Genomic DNA, 21,578 nt, shown 5'->3' with positions numbered 1-21,578 from the left:
AATCTACTACAGAGAACAAAGAATTTACAGAAATTCTTAGCGTTTAATTTTTTCTCTGCTTTTATACACAGAATAATGACCAGTTATTTGCAGCATGTCTTTAACTTTTTAACTTTGTGCATTTACTTTTCCTGAGCAAGGCGGAGCTGCTGCTGCTATGTGTAACTGAGAGTAGTTGATATTTAATAGGAAACACTACTCACAGAACTGTACTCCCTACTAGCCAAATTTACCTAATAATGAATTATCTTGATAATGGAGAGTAGATACCATATGCACTAATTACACAGATGTTAAAGTCACAGTTTTAAACAATGTAATTTACATTTTGAAGTACACTACTTATGGTAATACTGTTTAAGAGATACTACTGCTGTCCCCACAGGATATGTACAGAATGTCTGTATACCACTGACTTTAATAAGCAACAAAATTACAAAGGAATGAGGCCCAGGAGAGGGCCATGCAGGATCCAGAACAAAGGACAGAGTTGCTATTAGAGGAGTCAAGAAAGGTGTTGTCCAAGTTACAAATAAGTTTTCCGAGTGAGAGGCAAAGAGAACCTGATAGAAGGGGCTTGATAATAACCTGGTGGGCTTTAGGCCTTGTAAGTTAAGGGGCCTAGACCTATCTATCTTTTTACACAGGGTACATTTTAAGGGAGGTGTGAACCTCCTTGGGGAAGGCACTCTGTTGACTTTTATTACTTACTTGGCCTGGGAGGAGAGCTGGCCAGGTAAAGGCAGGTGGCATCTCCAACAGGAAATTTACAGCTCTGTCTGTAATGTTACTGACCCTACTTGGCCATTCTCTCAACAGTGGCGGTCACTTTGGAGGCTGGGCTAAATGAAGGGCTTTTCAGTTTAGAGTCAATAAGATCTGTGGCTCTGACCTGAAGTCCTTCGACTCCAGGGCAGGTCCATTTTTAGTGACCCAACTCTTGGCTGGCAGAGCTGCCAGGGCTCTTTATAAGCTGACTTCTGCTGAAGCCCAGGTTTACCTCATCAGAAGCCACCGCAGTAGACTGGCCTGTTGGGTCTTCCTGAGGGCAGATCACTGCACAGAGCTTCCTGTAATAGGCCTGCCACCCATCTTTACATGGCTTTTGATGTCCAGCTCTCTTTTTTCTCCTGGTTCTTGTTAAATCAGACCAGAGAATGCAAGTCAAGGGAGTGCTCAGTCCCACCTCTAATTTTTGTTTCCTAGACAAGAAGTCTATAGTTATAGGCATGTTTCTGATGAATATTTAGATGGGCTGAGTTACTCTGATTTCTGAACATGGTTGACCTTTAACAGAACTGACTTATGTCCTTACCCAAATAGCTATGCAAGGATACTGCCAGATTGTCACTATGAAATCTTACCAGTTACCAGCCATGCTTAAAAACCTTGCACCACCAGAGGCAAAACAGATATGTTACTCTGTGATATGTTACTCTGGCAGTGGCTTTAATTTCCTATGCTAGTTTTAAATTTAAGTAATTAAGTAATCTCACAAGGAATAATCATATATGGCAATAGGGTCAAAAAGGCAGGGCAGATCTTCCATGCATAAACATTTTAAGAGTAATATCAAATGAAAACTTAGCAAGCAGATTTAATCATTAGACAACAACTTAGGAAAACACTTACCAGAAGGTTCAATGTCCTTTACAAATTTTAAGAATATATGTACTCGGAAACATCTCTTAAATATCCAACATGGTGTAGCTTGTCCAGCAAATTTAAGCACAAGTATATAAAATGTTTTTAGTTTCACATCAAACTACAGGGTCACATATATCAGAACAATAAAGCAGTTTCAGTAATAGCTGTTAAAATTTTTAACCCTTCTTTTTTTTTTTTTTTTACAAATTACCAATTGATTTGAATTACTTTTTGATCTTAGTAACCTTAGTTAACTATACTTTTTTTTTAGTTGGTACTTGTAATACATTATTGGCTTTATCAGTTTACAGAGTCATCCCAAAGAACGGAATACAATAGATGTTTCTGGAAAAAGTCCATTGTAACCTATAGGAGGACAGTTAAACACAGAACCAACAACACTTTAGTTTTACGAGCAGTAAATCTGATATACAAAACTGTGGATGACAAAAGACCTTAAGTTGTCATATTTAAAATTACAAACTTGTCAAGCAACAAGAGACACTTGTTTACTTTACATAGCATTTTTGAAAGCACTTGCAGGATTTCACAAGGCACACTTAACTCTTTTAGGCCTCTGGGTCCCCCTTACCAAGATGACCATTATGTTTAGTAACACAAGATCATTAGACTTTTTAATTTTTAGACATTTGTATTAATACCATTTTATATTATAGAAACTTACAATTTAGCACCACTTTACATCTTTTTATTTATTTATTTATTTATTTTGACAGGCAGAGTGGACAGTGAGAGAGAGAGAGAGACAGAGAGAAAGGTCTTCCTTTTGCCCTTGGTTCACCCTCCAATGGCCACTGCGGCCGGCGCATCGCGCTGATCCGATGGCAGGAGCCAGGTACTTATCCTGGTCTCCCATGGGGTGCAGGGCCCAAGCACTTGGGCCATCCTCCACTGCACTCCTGGGCCATAGCAGAGAGCTGGCCTGGAAGAGGGGCAACCGGGACAGAATCTGGCGCCCCGACTGGGACTAGAACCCAGTGTGCCGGCACCACAAGGCAGAGGATTAGCCTATTGAGTCACGGCGCCGGCCCCACCACTTTACATCCTGACAGTACTTTAAATATATTCCAAATAGCCTAATTAGTTGGTGTCTCTACAAGATGAGATATATATACATATTCTTCGATTTTTTTCAGTTGGGCCCAAACTGGAAAACCCGAAGTTCAAAATTTACTGGAAATTTTAGAGTCTAAATTTTTTGAAACTTTGATTTTTGATTTTTTTGAATGCCTGTCAAGGATGCCAAGAAGGCTCAAAATCCAGAATATCTAGTTGAAATAAGATTTTTTAACATCATGACATAATATAGACCAAATTTGATCATTGTTACAAGGTGATTATTTAAAGGTTTGAAAATAAACACATATTTAAATAACCTATAGCTCTTAATAAAAACTCAGTTGTTTTTAAACAATTAGAATTTAACAGAGACATCAAGAGAACATAATAGATTACTTTAACTCATTGCTTTAACAGAGAATCAGTAATAGCTTTTGTAACCAAAAATTTTTTATAACTTTTTGTGGCTTTTTTACACCCTTTTTAACTTACTTGAAACATTTTATTACTTTTATTTTAGTTTAGAGTAAACTAGCCATCAGGATGAAGTAATTTTTATAAACCATGTCTTTTTTATTTTAAAAAACTCTTTTTTAACCTTTTTTATTAAGTACATATTTTTATACTTGTGATGTTTGTCATCTGTTAATTTCCTTGCTTTACATTTTTAAATAACCTATTAAAAATCTCCAAATTAAGACAACATTTCTAAACAAAGTAACACATCAAATTTCAGCATTAATTACTTTTAAGTGATGTTGAACTATTTTTTATATGGACAATCTATGAAAACATGTTAGCAAATTCAAGTAGATTTTCTATAGAACATAAAGTGTTGAGAGTACCAAAGTTTACATTTAGACACATTTATCTCATTTGTCTTTACCCAATTTAAATTAGCAGTTACACCTAAATGACTTAAGATGCTATTATATAGCTCTATTTCAATTTATTTAAATTAAAATTGTATTTATTTAAAACAAGAACTAATTACCTATTACTGTTTTATTGAGTACTGACCTCCCAGAAATTTGTTAAAATAAATTGTAAAATAAGTTCAGCAAGTTACAAAGCAATATCTTCTGGCTGGCTCGAGATAAAACAGAAGAGCCATCAGAAGGGTGAGATACCCAATTTGTTTCATTAACAAGATAGGGAGAGTAGACTTTGGACCAGACCTGGTTCTAAGATAAAGTTCAACTTTTGAGGTAAGGCTGGGGGAGGAGAGTTACCTAGTCCGTGCCAGTCTCTAAGGCCAAATTCGAATTTTGCGCCAATCTTGCGTGCCCCCGCTTTGAGACCCGGTAGCAGAGCCTGGCAACAGACATGGAGTCTCTCCTTACCTTGTGCCATGGGGCTCCAGCCTAAGAGGCAGAGCCGCCGTGGTATCTGGCTGGGGAGTGGCTCCCCCGCGACTCCGAGCAGACTGAGCTGGCCCCTGGGGCAGCTCCTCCTGTTGTCCCACCGCCTTCTCTCGTGGGGGTGGGACATTTCCTGTAGGAGGAAAACAAGGTGGGGGGAAAATTTCAGACTCATCCGTTTCCCCCTGAAGATTGTGGTTTCTGTTCTTCTCTTGGTTTTACAGGGAATACGTGTGAGGGGGCAGATGGGTTAGAAACGGAACGTAGAGAAGATTTGACCCAGGGGAGGGGTCCGTCGGTTCAATCAACAAGGCTTCTGCAGGTTACAATGTAGGGCACCTGGTCCAGATGCCTGGTTCGAGGCTGGAAAACTAAATCTCCAACTTTGGATATAATATTTAGATCAAAGGTTCCCTCCTTGGGCCAGCCCACTTCGAAAGTGGGCCATTCCAAGGAGCAGTAACTAACCCAATTGCCTTTTTTTTTTTTTTTTTTTTACATCCACACTGTTATTATGAGCCATTCTTTTAATGTCTTTCCAATGCGCTAGAGTGAGGTCCAATGGTGAGGAAGAAGTCGCCCCCATTTTCTGTCCGGTAAAGTCGGTTGTCAATAGTAGTAAGACAAGACAAACACAACCTAACAAAAAACCAATCAAACGCGGGGCCCATATGAAGTTTCCATAATCAAATGGTCTTATTACAAAAGGTCTGTCTGGCTCCGAAGTTGGGGGCTAAATGAGACCAAAGACCGTGCAGATGGGACGAGGGTTCTGCAGCAACCCTTCCTCATCCCCCGAATTACAACTTGGACCTTCCCAGGTCCCAAATGGGAGGATTTTGAGATCAGAATCCTCACCCAAGCGAGGAGTCGGGACGTCTCCTGTCTCCTCCAGGTTTGCTCCATGAGTATGTCCACTTGGGCAGAACCCACAAATTCAAGGTTACAAATGCAACCGCAGCCGATGCTACAAATTCAGACTTAGACACAGTTAAACAGCGAACAAATAGACTAATAACTCACCCAGTCAACTGGTATAAACCTTAGGGGATAAGGCCTCTGGGGGCTTCTGAGGATCCCGGGATGAGCCCCCAGATGTTGTGCCCAGATAAGTAGATCCCCAAGAAGCTATCAGTGACCCGATCACACCGAACTGCAAAAGCAAGGTTTATTTTAAAAGTACAAGCCGCGACAGGGACCCCATCCAACCAACCGGCTCAGCGGAGGAAGGAGTGAGGCCCCTGTCTTTGTTTGGGAGAGTTTTTAAAGGAAAAAAGGGTACATCAGCAGGAAAAAAGAGTTACATCAGTGGGGGCTTACAGCACGGGAGCTTTGGGTACAGGGAGTTACAGCGGGGCTTACAGCAGGGGAGCTTTGGGTATAGAGTTACTTTGCTTAGCAGTCTCTACTGTGCTGTCCTTGGTCTACCGAGCTAGCTGTCCCTGGTAAGCTTTGATATCTCTGGAATGCCTGAATGCCTGCTTTTACAAGGACTCGGGTCTGCTATGGGAAATGGAGGCTGCTTTTTTTATTGTTTTAAAATGGAGTCACTTTGACTCTTCAGTTATTCTCTCTGCTCCTTTTCAAATATTGAATCTTAAATTGTATTCACGATCCTGGGTTTCGGCACAAAAAAATAAAAATAAAAAATTTTATTCACACAGAAAATTAAATCAGTGACTCCTTGAGAGTCTTGTTTCAACAGAAATAGAGAAAAAAAATCCAGATGGTATAGAAAACTGGCAATACATACCAAGATGTTGAAACTGTAAAGTCTGCCTCCACTAATATTTATCTTTGGTATTTCAAACTGAGTGTTGTTCATAAAGTAATAGTCACATATTTTGGAGTTTTCTACTTAGGTTAGATTAAAACAGAAAATAGGGAGAGAGGATGGGGATTCCTGGGCTGCACAGAGGCAGATATTCTAGGGTAAGGAAGTTTGGGACAACAGATATTGAGAAAAGGAAGGAAAAATAAAAATGATGGAGGAAAAAATATAAGAATTAAAGAGTAAGCAGCATAGGGTATTTCATAAAGAAAGAAGAGGTGGTCTGGCATGGAATATTGAGGAGGATGTAAGATTTTAATTAAAGCAATAAGGGCATAGGGTGAAATTTACTCAGAGCTGTACAAATCCTTAAACTAATGCACCAGAAAGGTAATGAAGGCCAGCATAGGATATCACTGGAAAGGTAGCTTTACAGAAGTCACAGTCAGTTGTTTGGTTTTTGCTTTTTCCCGTTGCCTCTTTGAACAATGAAAGCTTTGAAAATGAACGTTAGAAATCTGTAATGGAAATGAGGCCTCCTCTAAACAAGGAACCTCATTAAAGCAGTTATCTAGGGGGCTGGAGGAAATGGGATTTTAAATGTTCTAGTTCATTCTGGTTTGTAAACTATATTCTACTACTAAAGTACTTTTTTTTTTAAATGATATATCCTACTCTGCAACAAGTGGACAAATTCCCTTGTGTGGTAGATTTCACTCAAGGGTGTCTATCATAATTTTTTCTTCCTAAAACAGAGTACTTACTTATTAAGAGTCATTTACTATTTTAGGAACTAAGCATGAAGAGAAAGACCTACCCTGAAAGGAAAATAAAAGATCAAGCACCACATCTCTGATTCTACATTTACTTTAAACAATTTTTCTGGTGGTGATTTTTATTTTTGGCTTTGGGGATGATATTTTCCTGGATGAGGATCATATAAGTTTTGAGCATAAATATAAAAACCTTCATGATCTTTTAGTGTTCTCTGGTTTTTTAATGGTTGCATTAATTGAAATATCTGTTTCTATTAGGAATGATACCTGGTACTTACTGGGGAATATTCAGAGGAATGAGAATTAGCATAAAAAAAGAAATCCACTTACACTCGATGCTCAATGCTCTGGACAAGTATTTGATGAAATAATTGTCCACTTAAATTATGGGTACCTTTACATCTGCATCTACTGCAACATGCTGCCTGGACACATTTTCTATTGATAGATTATCCCACAAGTAAAGACAGTCATTTAAAAATCACCATTGCAGGGGCCGGTGCTGTGGCTTAGCAGGTGAAGCCACAACCTGCAGTTCTGGCATCCCATAGGGCCCAGGGTTCAAGTCCCGGCTGTTCCACTTCTGATTCAGCTCTCTGCTATGGCCTGGGGCATCAGTAGAATATGGCCCACGTCCTTGGCCCTCTGCACCCATGAGGGAGATCTAGAGGAAGCTCCTGGCTCCTGGCTTTGGATCGGCCCAACTCTGGATGTTGCAGCCATTTGGGGAGTGAACCAGCGGATGGAAGACTTTGCTCTCCTCCTCTGCCTCTCTCTAACTCTGCCTTTCAAATAGATGAATAAATCTTTTAAAAAATCACCATTATGGGATATTTTTTGGTTATAGTATTCCTAATAATAAAGTAGGTAGTATTAACTTAAATAATATTGCAGCTGAGATAAGAAACTTCATAGTAAATGTACTATTCTTTGATGCTTGTTATCCATTTTTCCATTAAGATCTATTTATGAGAGCACTTCAATAAGTACGTGGAAATGGAATGAAAGCATACATTTATTCTGGAGTCAGAAAAAAATTGACATCCATGCTTAATGTACATTTCCCATGAGACTTAGAAAACCACTCATATGCATGGATTTCAAAATATTTGGCAGCAAACTAAGCTTATCTTTTCATCCCACTTCCCATATACATTTTGAAGTACATTGCTATGCTTTTGAGTTCTGTGACAGTACATGTTTTTCAGTATTTTTAAAAAAGATTTATTTATTTTAAAGTCAGAGTTACAGAAAGAGAGGAGAGGCAGAGAGAGAGAGAGAGAGAGAGAGAGAGAGAGTCTTCCATCCGATGGTTCACTCCCCAGATGGCCACAATGGCCAGAGCTGTGCCGATCCGAAGCCAGGAGCCAGGAGCTTCTTCCAAGTTTCCCACGTGGGTGCAGGGGCCCAAGGACCTGGGCCATCCTCCACTGCTTTCCAAGGCCATAGCAGAGAGCTGGACAGGAAGTGGAGCAGCTGGGTCTCGAACTGGCGCCCATATGGGATGCCGGTGCTTCAGGCCAGGGAGCTAACCCACTGTGCCACAGCACTGGCCCCTCAGGATTTTTATCTTTCTATTTTCTATAACTTACTGTATCATTCTCCACATAAATCCCATAAAACAAATACCATTATTTCATGTATGAATTATCAATATTATTACTATAACAACTCTTAAGAGACCATGCCATTTTAGGATCAGGATAGAGAATGACCTTGAACACCAGCTGGGATAGGTTGTATGTAGACTCTAGGCAATGGCAGGTGTCCTGCACAAACAAAACAATGCACCAAGGATGACAGTGTTGTATTGTTTTCAAAGGAACCACTTTTATTTTATTTTAAGATTTGTATGTTTACTTAAAAGTCAGAATTACACACAGAGAGAAGGAGAGGCAGAGAGAGAGGCCTTCCATTTGCTGGTCACTACCCAGATGGCCACAAAATCCAGAGCTGCGCCAATATGAAGCCAGGAGCCAGGAGCTTCTTCCTGGTCTCCCAGGTGCATGCAGGGGCTTTTTTATTATGTACTATCTCATCCTTATTCATTTAATTTAGAGGGCTGTTTTTTTAAAAAAAATTAATTTATTTGAAAGGCAGAGTACCAGACAGAGAGAGAGAGATTTTTCATCTGCTGGTTCGCTCCTCAAATGGCTGCAATGCCAGAGTTGAGCTGACCCAAGCCAGGAATCAGGAGCTTCTTCCAGGTCTTCCGCAAGGGTACAAGGAGGGCCCAAGGATTGGACCATCTTGTTCTGCTTTCCCAGGCCACAGCAGAGAGCTGGGTTGCAGGTGGAGCAGCTGGGACTCAAGCCGAACCTAGATGGGATGCCAGCCCTGCAAGCAGGGGAATTAAACAGCTGTACCACAGGGCTGGCCCCTGTATTCCAAATTCTACTTGTCCAATGCTCATGTATTTATTTGCACTGAGCAGAATCCTGTAAAGGGGAGTTGGTTCTGTAACCTGGCAGTGACCCTAACACAATGGGAGAACTCCAGTAAGTCATCTGATCTCGAGGAGCCTCACTTTCCTCACTGGTAAAATGAGAGTGTTAGAAGTTCTCCAGAGACCTCCTCGTTCTACAATGCTTCACCTCCAGGAAGTCCTTAGGAGTCAAACCTGGGGGGCAGGCTCAAGGGAAAGAAGGGCAGGGAGAAGGCGGCTTCTAGTCTAGGCAATGATGAATGTCTTGAATCTGCCCCACACCTGTACAACAATCCACAATAAACAAAGTGCATCATAAGGGTAGAAAACTGCTCTGGCACTTACAGCCTAGCATGAACTGTTTGCTTCTTGGTGACTGAGGGAATACTGGTGTTAGGCTCTTTCTGGTATTAATAATGCTAAGATAATGATAAAACTTCAACAATCTCATTCCTTTTCCCATATCGCTCTTGTTTCCTACAGGAAGTTTCCAAAATCCATCCCTACTTGGGACTGCAGATTCCCTGCAGCTCTCTATTCCCATGGTAGGCACTGCGGCTTCCCTACCAGGAAGCGTCTGCGACTTCTCCAGAGTGTCTGCTCCAACTGTCGGTTCGGCTTGGCTACTGCCACCACCCGCTGCCACCTCTTTCCAGCCACTCATGGGTAGTGCCTACCTTTGCCAACATTCTAACACAACTCTGTTGTCTGGAGTTACTGGCCAGAGCCAGATCTCCACTTCTGCTGCCTCCTACCCAGGTATTTCTGAATGGAATATCACAGGACGCACTGCAAAGAAGTCCTCGTCGCTCGAGGACTTCACTGTAACTCTCATTGACCAGGACACTGGTGTTTCTTCCATGGCTATGACAGCCCAATATAACAAAACTTCAGATGCCAATACCATGGTCCCTCTGTATCCATCACTGCATCAGGGGACAGCAACTCAGATTCCAAATCAGGGAAACTGCCTGTCCCTTCCATATGCAGAAGGAAGCCAGGTCTACTACTATAATCAAGGCACAGTAGGGCTCTCTGGAGAACTTGGCCCCTGTCTGCAATCCTATGGCCCTGTGACATACATGGGAAGTGTGGCGTCTGCCCCTCAGCCAGAAATGGTGATGGTGCTCAAGAGGATTCAGCCCACAGACGCCCCACCACCAGCCTCGACCTCTGGAATCTACTACTCTGTGCCTGCTCAACCCATCACAGGAACAAGTTTCCAAGGTGAGTGCAAACAGTTAGGCAGGAAAGGGATAAGGTCAAAAGCAGATCAACTCTGCAGCAAGACTGGTGGCTCTTCAACCATTACCCTTGCTCGGTGCTCTCCCTTTTGAACTCTGTATAGGAAGACGTAATCTAGATGGGCAATCTATGCTACATGCGAGAGAAGCCCAAGATCATACTGAGGGATGCCACATTTTCACTTCCTTAGCTGATCAGCTTCCCTAAACCATCACATCACTTCCCATTCTCCCTTGCTTTAGTCTCTTTGTAAAGCATTTCAGAGTTCTTAATTTCAGAATGACAGTTTTAGTTTCCTCAAATGACCCCTCCCCCCAATTTAAGATCATGTGTTCTGAGACACGGTCAAAAAAAAAAAAAAAAACCCACAGGCCCAGAATCTTTGGTTGCTTGCATCAATCATGAGAAAGAGCTCCACTTCCTCCTATTCCATGGTGGGAGGTGCTCGTATTTGCCTAGAAGAGTGGACAGAAAACAAACATCCAATATGAGAATGCTAGGTTTTGTGAAACATTTGATTCTTTAAAACCACTTCCCCTTTTTTTGCTGTAATGATCCAATGAAGACAAAGCCAAGGAAACAATGATACTAGAGACAACTAGGCCAAGGACTAACTCTCTGTTGCCTTTGTCCTTAGGAAGATCTAGTCATATCCATGTCCACTGGCTGGAAAGTGCTTAGATTCTGCACTGATATGTAGTGCGGGCGCCTCAAATATCACAGACTGATTTCTTCCTTGATTCTTTTGCAGTGATGGAAAATTTCCCAGGGATGGAGACTTCTTCCCGTGGATTGCAACCTATAAGCCAGACATCCTGTCTGCCACAAAGTGAAGAATTCCCCAAGTCCTGCAGGAGCAGAAATATCCAGCTACTTGACAGTGACTCACCATCTGAGACAGGGGACATTTCAAAGATAGTTCCACTGCAGAGTTCCACTAATCTCTTGGTACTACCTCTAGATCAAAGCCAGGAGAAAACAGAGACTATCAATTTGGGTGACATCAAAACCAAGCTTTCCAAGCCACTGGATGCCTTCCAGGACCCAGCAGAAAACCAAGATCTTCCACTGCTCCCTTTGGAAATCCCTGATAGAGGTCAGCTGCTGGCTTGTGTTGATAACCCTGTTTGCCCACAGAAGCAGCCTGATCCTACAAATGCCATTCTGGGAAATAACCTCAGCCTTGAGGATCAAGGGTTACTGGAAGATGGGACTGAGGCTAGCAATGGCTTTGCAGACATTACCACACTGGTGGAGGAGATTTGCCTTCCCCAGATCTTCAGTTCCTTGGAAGATCTTGACCAACCCAATGGTCCCATGGCAAGCAATGCCACAGATACTGGAGACATCCAAGGGACTCAGGTGCCTCAGGTGCAGGACAGTTCAAGAGACATAAAGGGTCTCTCCGATGTAGTCAGGAAGAAAAAGCGTAAAGCTGCTGAACCGATCAATGGTAGTAGCAAAACCAAAATCCAGCCAAAGGACCCAGAGTTCCTGTTAGAGGGAGAAGTGGTTCCTTGCAGTGCTGCAGCCTGTGACAGGGATCCTGTGAATATGGCCAACAAATCAAACATCAAACCTCAGAAAGCTGCATCTAGAAGGTCCAGGAAAACCAAGTGCGATGGGCAAGCAAAGGCCAGAAGAACCAGAGAAAACAACTCTACAAAAGCTCAAGAGAGCAAGCAGTCAGGGAGCAAAGTCAAGGCAGAAGACAAACCCTCCGTCCCCAAGACAAAGAGGAAGAGAAATCCGCCTGAGCTTACCCAAGAGAGCTTCAAAAAACCTAGAAGCTGCCTAGGCATGCACATGCTAGAGTCTGTGCAGGTTTTCCATGCGCTGGGGAAGAAGAGCGATAAGAAAACTGGCCTCTCTTCCTACAGGAACCTGGGAAATTCAAGCAACATCAAAGACCCCTGTGCATCCTCAGCTATCAAACCATTGCTGACAACCCCACAGCAGGGTGCAGGTGCTGAGATAACACAAGTCAGTGCCCAGAAACTGGATGGTGAAGCTGACAAAGGGTGCGCATCTCCATCCGTGTATGACCTGCCACCACCTGGAAAGGTGAAGTTGATACCTCTGCCGTTCCCCAGTGTCAGTAAGCCTCAACCTCGACCTGTTCCTCGGAGGCCACTGTCTCTTGCCTCAAACCGGCCCACTCTGGGGAACCCTGCCCGGCCTGCTTCTACTAATCCAGCTCAACCTACTACAGTCAGTCCACCCCAAGCAGCTCCTGCCAACACATCTTCCATGGATCCTGCCAGACCAGCTCGGCCAATTGCAGCTCGACCAGGTTTGATGCACCCTACCCGGCCTAGTATCCCTCCATCTGCTGTCTCTAGGCCTGCACCTAACAAAACATCATCTTACACTTCTCTCAAGTGGGAGCCTGTTTCTGCTGCTGTGGCCAAGCACCAGTCACCACCCAACCCTCAAAACCCATTTCTCATCCAAGATTTCAGCCGCCAACCAATTCCATGGAGGAAACCTGATATTCTTGGGCCTGTAGTGTCAGATCCCATCACAGAAGAACAGAGGCCAGAGCGAGAGGCTCTGAAGAGGCGGGCTCAACAGCAGCGTGAGAATGCTGCCAAATACACCTCTATGGGGAAACTGCAGTTTTTCATCGAGAGGGAAAAGGAGATGGCTATCTCTCGATACTATGGCTATGCAGTGTAAGAGTTACTAAGACTGTTGATAGCACTTGGTTTTCCACATCTATATACATACCTATAGCAAAATACAAATTTCTCTATTCATATATATATTTTTAAGTATTAATAAAATGAAATAAAGATAATAGAATTAATTTATAGATGATTAATAAAGAAGTCTTTTGAGTTTTGAGACACTGTTAGTTGTGATTTTTCTTTGGTGGAGGTGGTGTTCATAGTCTGCATTAGAAAGTATGAACTCAAAGTGGGATGGGGAAGTAAGAGAATGAAGGGCAAGAACTGAGTAAGGAGAAAGGAGTGTGATCCCAGACTTGGAAATCCAATAGGAGAAAGATTTTTTAGGCTCAGTCATAGAAAAAGGAATGGGTGAAATGGCAGAACTGTGAAACAGAATCAGAAGACAGGACTAAAAAAACAAGTACAGTTCCACTCAATTTGACCATGGGACAAGACAAGTATGGCTAAACATGAAAAATATAAACAATTCTTTTTATTTTATTTTATTTTTTATCTTTTATTTAATGAATATAAATTTCCAAAGTACGACTCATGGGTTACAATGGCTTCTCCCCCCATACCGTCCCTCCCACCCACAACCCTCCCCTTTCCCACTCCCTCTCCCCTTCCATTCACATCAAGATTCATTTTCAATTATCTTAATATACAGAAGATCAGCTTAGTATACCTTAAGTAAGGATTTCAACAGTTTGCTCCCACACAGAAACATAAAGTGAAAAATAATAGATGATTTTTTTAAATGATGATGAAATCAGATCAGACCTATTGTCATGTTTAATCCCAGTGAGAGTCAAGTTGGGAATTGATAATTTCTTTTCTTTTTTTTTTTTTTTACAGAAGATCAGTTTAGTGTACATTAAGTAAAGATTTCAATCGTTTGCACCCCCATAGAAACACAAAGTGAAATATACCTTTTGAGTACTCGTTATAGCATTAAGCCTCAGTATACAGCACATTAAGGACAGAGATCCTACATGAGGAGTAAGTGCACAGTGACTCCTGTTGTTGACTTTACAAATTGACACTCCTGTTTATGGCATCAGTAATCTCCCTATGCAGCAGTCATGAGTTTCCAAGGCTATGGAAGCCCCTTGAGTTCTCCGACTCTTATCTTGTTTAGACACGGTCATAGTTAAAGTGGAGGTTCTCTCCTCCCTTCAGAGAAAGGCACCTCCCTCTTTGAAGACCTGTTCTTTCCACTGGGATCTCACTCACAGAGATCTTTTTGCCAGAGTGTCTTGGCTTTCCATGCCTGAAATACTCTCATGGGCTTTTCAGCCAGATCCGAGTGCCTTTAGGGCTGATTCTGAGGTAAACAATTCTTTCTTGTGTCTGAGTGCAAATAAAGCTTCATCCTTTTTTCTTTTTCTTTTTTCCCCAAAAACATTTTATTTAAGGTATACACAGTTCAAGCATTTCCTAAATACTACTTTAAACACATAGTGATTCTACTCATCATACCCGCCCTCCCACCTGCACTCCCACCCTTCCACCCCCATTCCCATCATTCTTCCTCCTTCCGCTCCTATTCCCATTCTTATGTTTTATTAAGATCTATTTTCAATTAATTTCATAAACACGAATTTCTCTACACTAAGTAAAGAGTTCAACAAATAGTATGAAAAAATAAACCTGTCCCTTAACAGTTGAGAAAAGGGCTGTTCAAAGTCATTGCATCTCAAAGTGTCAATTTATGTCTACAGAAGACCTTTAGGTACTCTATTAGTTACCACAGATCAGAAAGAACATATGTTAGTTGTTCTTTTGTTCTCACTTATTTCACTAAATAATATGTTTTCCAACTACACCCATTTTGTTTCAAATGACAGGACTTTATTTATTTATTTATTTATTTATTGGACAGGCAGAGTTAGGCAGTGAGAGAGAGACAGAGACAGAGAGAAACGTCTTCCTCCATGGGTTCATCGCCAAAATGGACGCTATGGCAAGTGTACTGCAGACGGCTCGCCGCACTGATCCAAAGCCAGGAGCAAGGTGCTTCCTCCTGGTCTCCCATGTGATTGCAGGGCCCAAGCACTTGGGCCATCCTCCACTGCCTTCCCGGGCCACAGCAGAGAGCTAGACTGGAAGAGGAACAACTGGGACAGAATCTGGTGCCCCAACTAGGACTAGAAGCCAAGGTGCCAGCACCACAAGTGGAGGATTAGCCTAGTGAGCCATGGTGCTGCCAGGACCTTATGTTTTAACCACTGTGTAGTATTCCATGGTATACATATCCCATAATTTCTTTATCCAGTCTTCAGTTGATGGCATTTGGGTTGATTCCATATCTTAGCTGTTGTGAATTGAGCCTCAATAAACACAGAAGTACAGATAATTCTTTCCTATGCTGATTTCATTTTCCTTGGGTAAATTCCAAGGAGTAGGATGGCTGGGTCATATGGTAGGTCTACATTCAGATTTCTGAGGTATCTTCATACTGTCTTCCAATGACTGCACCAGTTTACATTCCCACCAACAGTGGATTAGGATACCATTTTCCCCACATCCTTGCCAGCATTTATTTTCTGTTGATTTCTGTACAAAAGACATTTTAATGCAGTGAGGTAAAACCTCACTGTGGTTTTAGTTTTCATTTCCCTGAGGGCTAGTGAACCTGAGCATTTTTTCACGTGTCTGCTGGCCCTTTGGATTTCCTCTTCAGAAAAATGTCTGTTTAAGTCCTTTGCTTATTTCTTAACTGGTTGTTGTATTGTTGTTGAGTTTCTTGAGTTATTTATTTATTCTGGATTTAATCCTTTATCAGGTGCATAGTTGGCAGGTAATTTCTCCCATTCTGTAGGTGGCCTCTTCACCTTGCTGAGTGTTTCTTTTGCAGTGGAGAAGCTTCTCAATTTCATGTAGTCCCATTTGTCAATATCGGGTCTGACTGCCTGTGTCTCTGGAGTCTTCCCCCAAGAACTCTTTACCTATGCCTATGTCTTACAGGGTTTCCCCCCATGTTTTCTAACAATTCAATGGTATCAGGTTGTAGATTATGTATTGGATTCATTTTGAGTGGATTTTTGTGTAAAGTGTAAAGTAGGGGTCTTGCTTCATACTTCTGCATGCAGAAATCCACTTTTCCTAGCACCATTTGTTGAAGACACTGTCCTTTATTCAGGATTGATTTCAGCTCCTTTGTCAAATATAAGTTGGTTGTAGATGTGTGGGTTGATTTCTGCAGTTTCTATTCTATTCCATTGGTCTACCCACTTGTTTTTGTACCAGTACCAGACTGTTTGGATTGTTACTCCCCTGTAGTGTGTCTTGAAATTTGGTATTGTGATGCCTTTGGCTTTGTTTTTGTTGCTTAAGAATTTCTACTATCTAGGGTCTCCTATGTTTCCATATGAATTTCAGAATCATTTCTTTCTAGATCTGAGAAGAATGTCCTTGGTATTTTGATTGATTTCGCATTGAATCTGTAAATTGCTTTTGTTAGTATGGACATTTTGATATTGATTCTTCCAATCCATGAACATGGAAGATTTTCCCAGTTTTTAAATGTCTTCTATTCATTTATTTGATGTTTTGTAATTCTCATCATAGAGATCCTTGATGTCCTCAGTTAAGTTTATTCCAAGGTATTTCATTTTGTTTGCAGTTATTGTGAATGGGATTAATCTTAGAAGTTCTTTCTCAGCTGTGGCATTGTCTTTGTATATAGAAAGGCTATTGATTTTTGTGTGTTGATTTTATAACCCGCCACTTTCCCAAACTCTTTTATGAGTTCCAATAGCCTCTTAGTGGAGTCTTTTGGATCCCCTATATACACAACCATATCATCTGCAAATAGGGATAGTTTGATTTCCTCCTTCCCTATTTGTATCCCTTTGATTTTTTTCTCTTGCCTAATGGCTCTGGCTAAAACTTCCAGGATTACATTGAATAGCAATGGTGAGAGTGAGCATCTTTGCTGGTTCTGGATATTAGTGAGAATGCTTCCACCTTTTCCTCATTCAATAGGATGCTGGGCATGGGTTTGTTATAAATTTCCCTGATTGTGTTGAGGACTGTTTCTTCTACACCCAATTTGCTTGAATCTTTCATCATGAAAGATGTTGTATTTTATCAAATGCTTTCTCTGCATCTGTTGAGATCATCATGGTTTCTGTTCTTCACTTTGTTAATGTGATGTGTCACACTGATTAATTTGTGAAGGTTGAACCATCCCTGCATACCAGAGACAAATCCCACTTGGTCCAGGTGAATGATCTTTCTGATGTGTTGTTGGATTTGATGAGCTAGTATATTGCTGAGGATTTTTGCATCTATGTTCATCAGGGAAATTGGTCTCTAGTTCTCTTCCTCTGTTGTATCTTTTTCAGGTTTAGGAATTAAGGTGATGCTGGATGCATAGAAGGAGTTTGGGAGGATTCCCTCCCTTTCAATTATTTTGAATAGCTTGAGAGGAATTGGTGTTAGTTCTTCAAATGTCTGGTAGAACTCAGCCCTGAAGCCATCTGGTTCTGAGCTTTTCTTAGTTGGGAGTGTCTTTTTTACTGATTAAATTTCCATCTTCATTATTGGTGTGTTTAGGTTTTCTATGTCTTCATGGATTAATTTAGGTAGGTTGTATGTGTCCAGAAGTCTATTCATTTCTTCTAAGTTTCCCAATTTGTTGGCATACTGCTCGTTGTAGTAATTTGTGGTTCCTCTTTTTATATCTGTGGTATCTGTTGTAACATTTCCTTTTTAATCTCTAATTTTATTGATTTGAGTCATCTCCCTCTTGTTTTGGCTAGTTGGGACAATGGTATGTCAATTTTGTTTATTTTTGCAAAACACCAGCTCTTTGTTTCACTGATCTTTTGTTTTCTTTGTTTCAATTTTGTTTCTTTCTCTTCAAATTTTAATTCTTTCTTTTCTCCTACTAATTTTGGGTTTGGTTTGCTGTTGTTTTTCTAGGTCCTTGAGATACATTGATAGCTCATTTAGGCACCAACTGCTATAAACTTTCCTCTTCACACTGCTTTTGCTATATCTCATAAGTTTTGATATGTTGCATGGTTGTCTTCATTCATTTCCAGAATTTTTTTTTATTTCTCTTTTGATTTCTTCTATGACTCACTGCTCATTAAGGAACATGTTGTTCAGTCTCCATGTGTTTTCACACGTTCTAGAGATTCTTGAGTTGTTGATTCCCGTTTCAACCCATTGTGGTCAGAGAAGGTGCATGGTATGAATTTATTTTTCTGAATTTGCTGAGATTTGCTTTATGGCCTGGCAGGCGGTCTATCCTAGTACACTGGTGAGAAGAATGTGTACTCTACAACTGTAGGATGAAAAACTCTGTAGATATCCATTACATACATTTGGTCTCTAGTATAGGTTATCACTATTGTTTTCTTGATGATTTTCCCTGCTGATTTTCTGTCTTGTTGATCTAGTGCTGAAACTGGGGTACTGAAGTCCCCCATTACTACTGTATTGAAGTCTATGTTTCCCTTTAGATACATTAACATTTCATTCTTTTAAACAGTGGCGTGTCGTGTAATTAGGTGAATATATATTTATTATAGTCACATCTTCCTGTTTAACTTATCACTAGTCATTACATTCCCTTCTTTGCCTCTTTAACAATGTTTTTCCTATTTTGTCTGACATTAGGATGGCTGCACCAGCTCTTTTTTGGTTTCTATTGGCATAGAATATCTTCTTCCATTTTTTCACTTTCAGACTGTGTGTATCTTTGCTGGTGAGATGTGTTTCTTGTAGGCAGAAAACAGATGGGCCTTGTCTTTTTAATCCATTCAGCCAGTCTGTATCTTTTAACTGGAGAGTTGAGGCCATTTACATTCAAAGTGACTACTGATAAGTAATGACCTGGCCCTGCCATCTTTCCATTAATAATCTTGTTGTTTACTTTGGATTTCCTTTGTATTTTACTGGGAGATTTTCTGCCTTGACCTTCTTTCATAGTGATGACCATGCTTCTGTTATTCTGTATGTAGCATATCCTTAAGCATCTTTTTAAGGCTGGACAAGTGGTGGCAAATTCTTTCAGTTTCTGTTTGTTATGGAAGGTCTTTATTTCACCTTCATTTTTAAATGACAGCTGCACAGGGTACAGTATTCTGGGTTGACAGTTTTTTCACTAAAGACTTGGGATACATCTGGCCATTCTCACCTGGCCTATAAGGTTTCTGATGAGAAGTCAGCTGAAAGTGTAATTGGAGAGCCTTTGAAAGTAATCTGGTGTTTCTCTCATGCACATTTGAGAATCTTTTCTTTATATTTTACTGTGAAGAGTTTGATTACAATGTGTCGTGGTGAAGATCTTTTCTGGTCATGTTTATTAGGAGTTCGGTGTGCTTCCTGTACTTGGATGTCCCTTTCTTTGTACAAATCAGGCAAGTTTTCGGTAATTATTTCACTAAAAAGACTATCTAGTCCATTTTCTCTTCCCACAGCTTCAGGAACTCCTCACGTCCCTATGTTGGGTTGTTTCATAGTATCCCATAAACCTCCAACACTGTTTTTTAGTTTTCTAATTTCTTCCGCTTTTTTTAGGTCGGTCTGACTATAAAATTTCCAGTGATTTGTCTTCTAACTCAGATATTCTTTCTGTCTCACCGAGTCTATGAAGGCTTTCCACCGCATTGTTAATTTGACTTATTGAATTCTAAATACCAATATTTCACTTTGATTTCTCTTTAAAAATCTCAATTTTCTTGGGAAGACATTTCATTCATGTCTTGTATGGATTTCTTTAATTCATGCATTTGCTTCTGATTACTTTTAAGTAATCCTATGATCAATTGTTTGAATTCCATTTCTGGCATTTCTTCAATGTCTTCATCTTCACATTCTAGTTTCCAAGTGTTGTTGTGTTCCTCTGAGGGCATCATGTTGTCTTCCTTATTCTTGTTTCTTGGATTTCTGCATTTACTTTTAGGCATTTGGTAAGATGTTATTTTTTTCTTGTCCCTGCGATGGGTTTTATCATTGGACTATTCCTCTATGGCTTGGTAGAGTGTCTGCTCTTTTAGTGAATACCCAGAGGCATGTGCTGGGTGTGGTCAGAGAGCTCTGTTCAGTGCTCCAGGATGAGGGGAGTGTCTAAGGTAAAGCCCAAGTTGGGAATAGTAAATCTTTTTAAAATTTTTTTAATCATAGAGGAGAGTTTGACCAGCTCTGTTGGCCTAGTCTCACATTCACCTCCTCTCCTCCAAGGAGACCAATGTCCAGGCACTAGCCCCAGGTGCTACCAATAATCATCCACACTGCCACAAGAACCATTCAAAGGACCCATGCAGTCCTCAGTGTGAGCACAGAACCCGCAGCCATGACTCTCACCAAGCAATCAGGGAGCTGCCCACAGTGACTGCTTTGAGACCCAACCACACCTTGTGCCCCTCTATGCAGCCACAGTGTTTTCACAGTCCATCCAGCACTCAAGGCTCCCACAGTCACGAGCGCTGAGCCCCCTGTCAATTCTCCCAGCAGACTCAGGAGTCTCCTTTCAGCAGGTTGCTGGGTGCATGGACACAGGCTGGCACAGCTGTTACGTATGTCCAAAATGGAGCCCACCCTCTCTCAGTTTCAGGTTGCTAGTGCTGGATGGTGGTGAGAGAAGCGTGCCCCCTTTTTTTCCCTCTAGGTAGGCAGGTACACTGTCCCCCACTGGGCTCCAAGCCAGACTCATGCCAGGCTCTTCCCACAGCTTTACTGCCAATGGCTTGGGCTGCTGCTGTCTGTTCTCACTTTACTCTCAAAGCTGGTGCTATTTTTTTGAATGAGATCCCAGTGGAAAGAACGGGTCATCAAAGAAGGAGGTACCGTTCTCTGAAGGGAGGAGAGAACTTCCACTTTGACCATGACCTTGTCTAAATATGATCAGAGTCAGTGAACTCAGGGGGCTTCAATAGCCTTGGCAGCTCATGACAAGAGCCTAGGGTGATTACTGAGGCCATAAACAAGAGTGTCAATTTGTTAAGTCAACAACAGGAGTCACTGTGCACTTACTCCTCATGTAGGATCTTTGTCCTTAGTGTGCTGTACATTGTGATTTAATGCTACAACTAGTACTCAAACAGTATTTTTCACTTTATGTTTCTGTGTGGGAGCAAAATGTTGAAATCTTTACTTAATGTATGCTAAACTGATCTTCTACATATAAAGAGAATCAAAAAATGAATCTGGATGTGAATGGAAGGGGAGAGGGAGTGGGAAAGGGGAGGGTTGCAGGTGGGAGGGACGTTATGGGGGGGGGGAAGCCATTGTAATCCATAACCTGTACTTTGGAAATTTATATTCATTAAATAAAAGTTTTTAAAAAAAGCTGGTGCTATTTTTTGAAAATACACCTTGTTTCTCACAGTATAGAAGTCACTATTTACTTAATACATATGTACCAGGACAGCACAATGCCCTACCTCCATTTACCTACATAACAACACAAGGCCAGGTTCAATTTTACTTTTACCACTGAGGGAGAATAGTGGGCTGGGTCACGTTGCATGCCAGGAGCACAGTCTCAACTGAGGCACGGGGGCTGTGGGGTTGTTGGTGTTTGCAAGAGCCTGTAGGTGGCCAACCTGGCTTTTGGGGAACAGCATCCCAGCTGGATGACAT

General features: G+C 41.3%; 1 protein-coding gene across 1 annotated transcript; it reads left to right on the top strand.

Moving 5' to 3' along the window:
• Positions 1-9,413: 9,413 nt before the first annotated feature.
• Positions 9,414-12,984, top strand: LOC100351390 (uncharacterized protein C2orf78). Its single transcript, XM_089327062.1, has 3 exons — positions 9,414-9,432; positions 9,544-10,287; positions 11,057-12,984. The coding sequence occupies exons 1-3, from the start codon at positions 9,414-9,416 to the stop codon at positions 12,982-12,984; spliced, it is 2,691 nt and encodes an 896-aa protein (XP_089183188.1).
• Positions 12,985-21,578: the final 8,594 nt, after the last annotated feature.

This window comes from Oryctolagus cuniculus, chromosome 2 (genome assembly GCF_051225735.1).
Source record: "Oryctolagus cuniculus isolate XC-2025 breed Fujian yellow rabbit chromosome 2, ASM5122573v1, whole genome shotgun sequence".
NCBI lineage: Eukaryota > Metazoa > Chordata > Mammalia > Lagomorpha > Leporidae > Oryctolagus > Oryctolagus cuniculus.
This window is presented reverse-complemented; position numbering and strand designations above follow the sequence as displayed.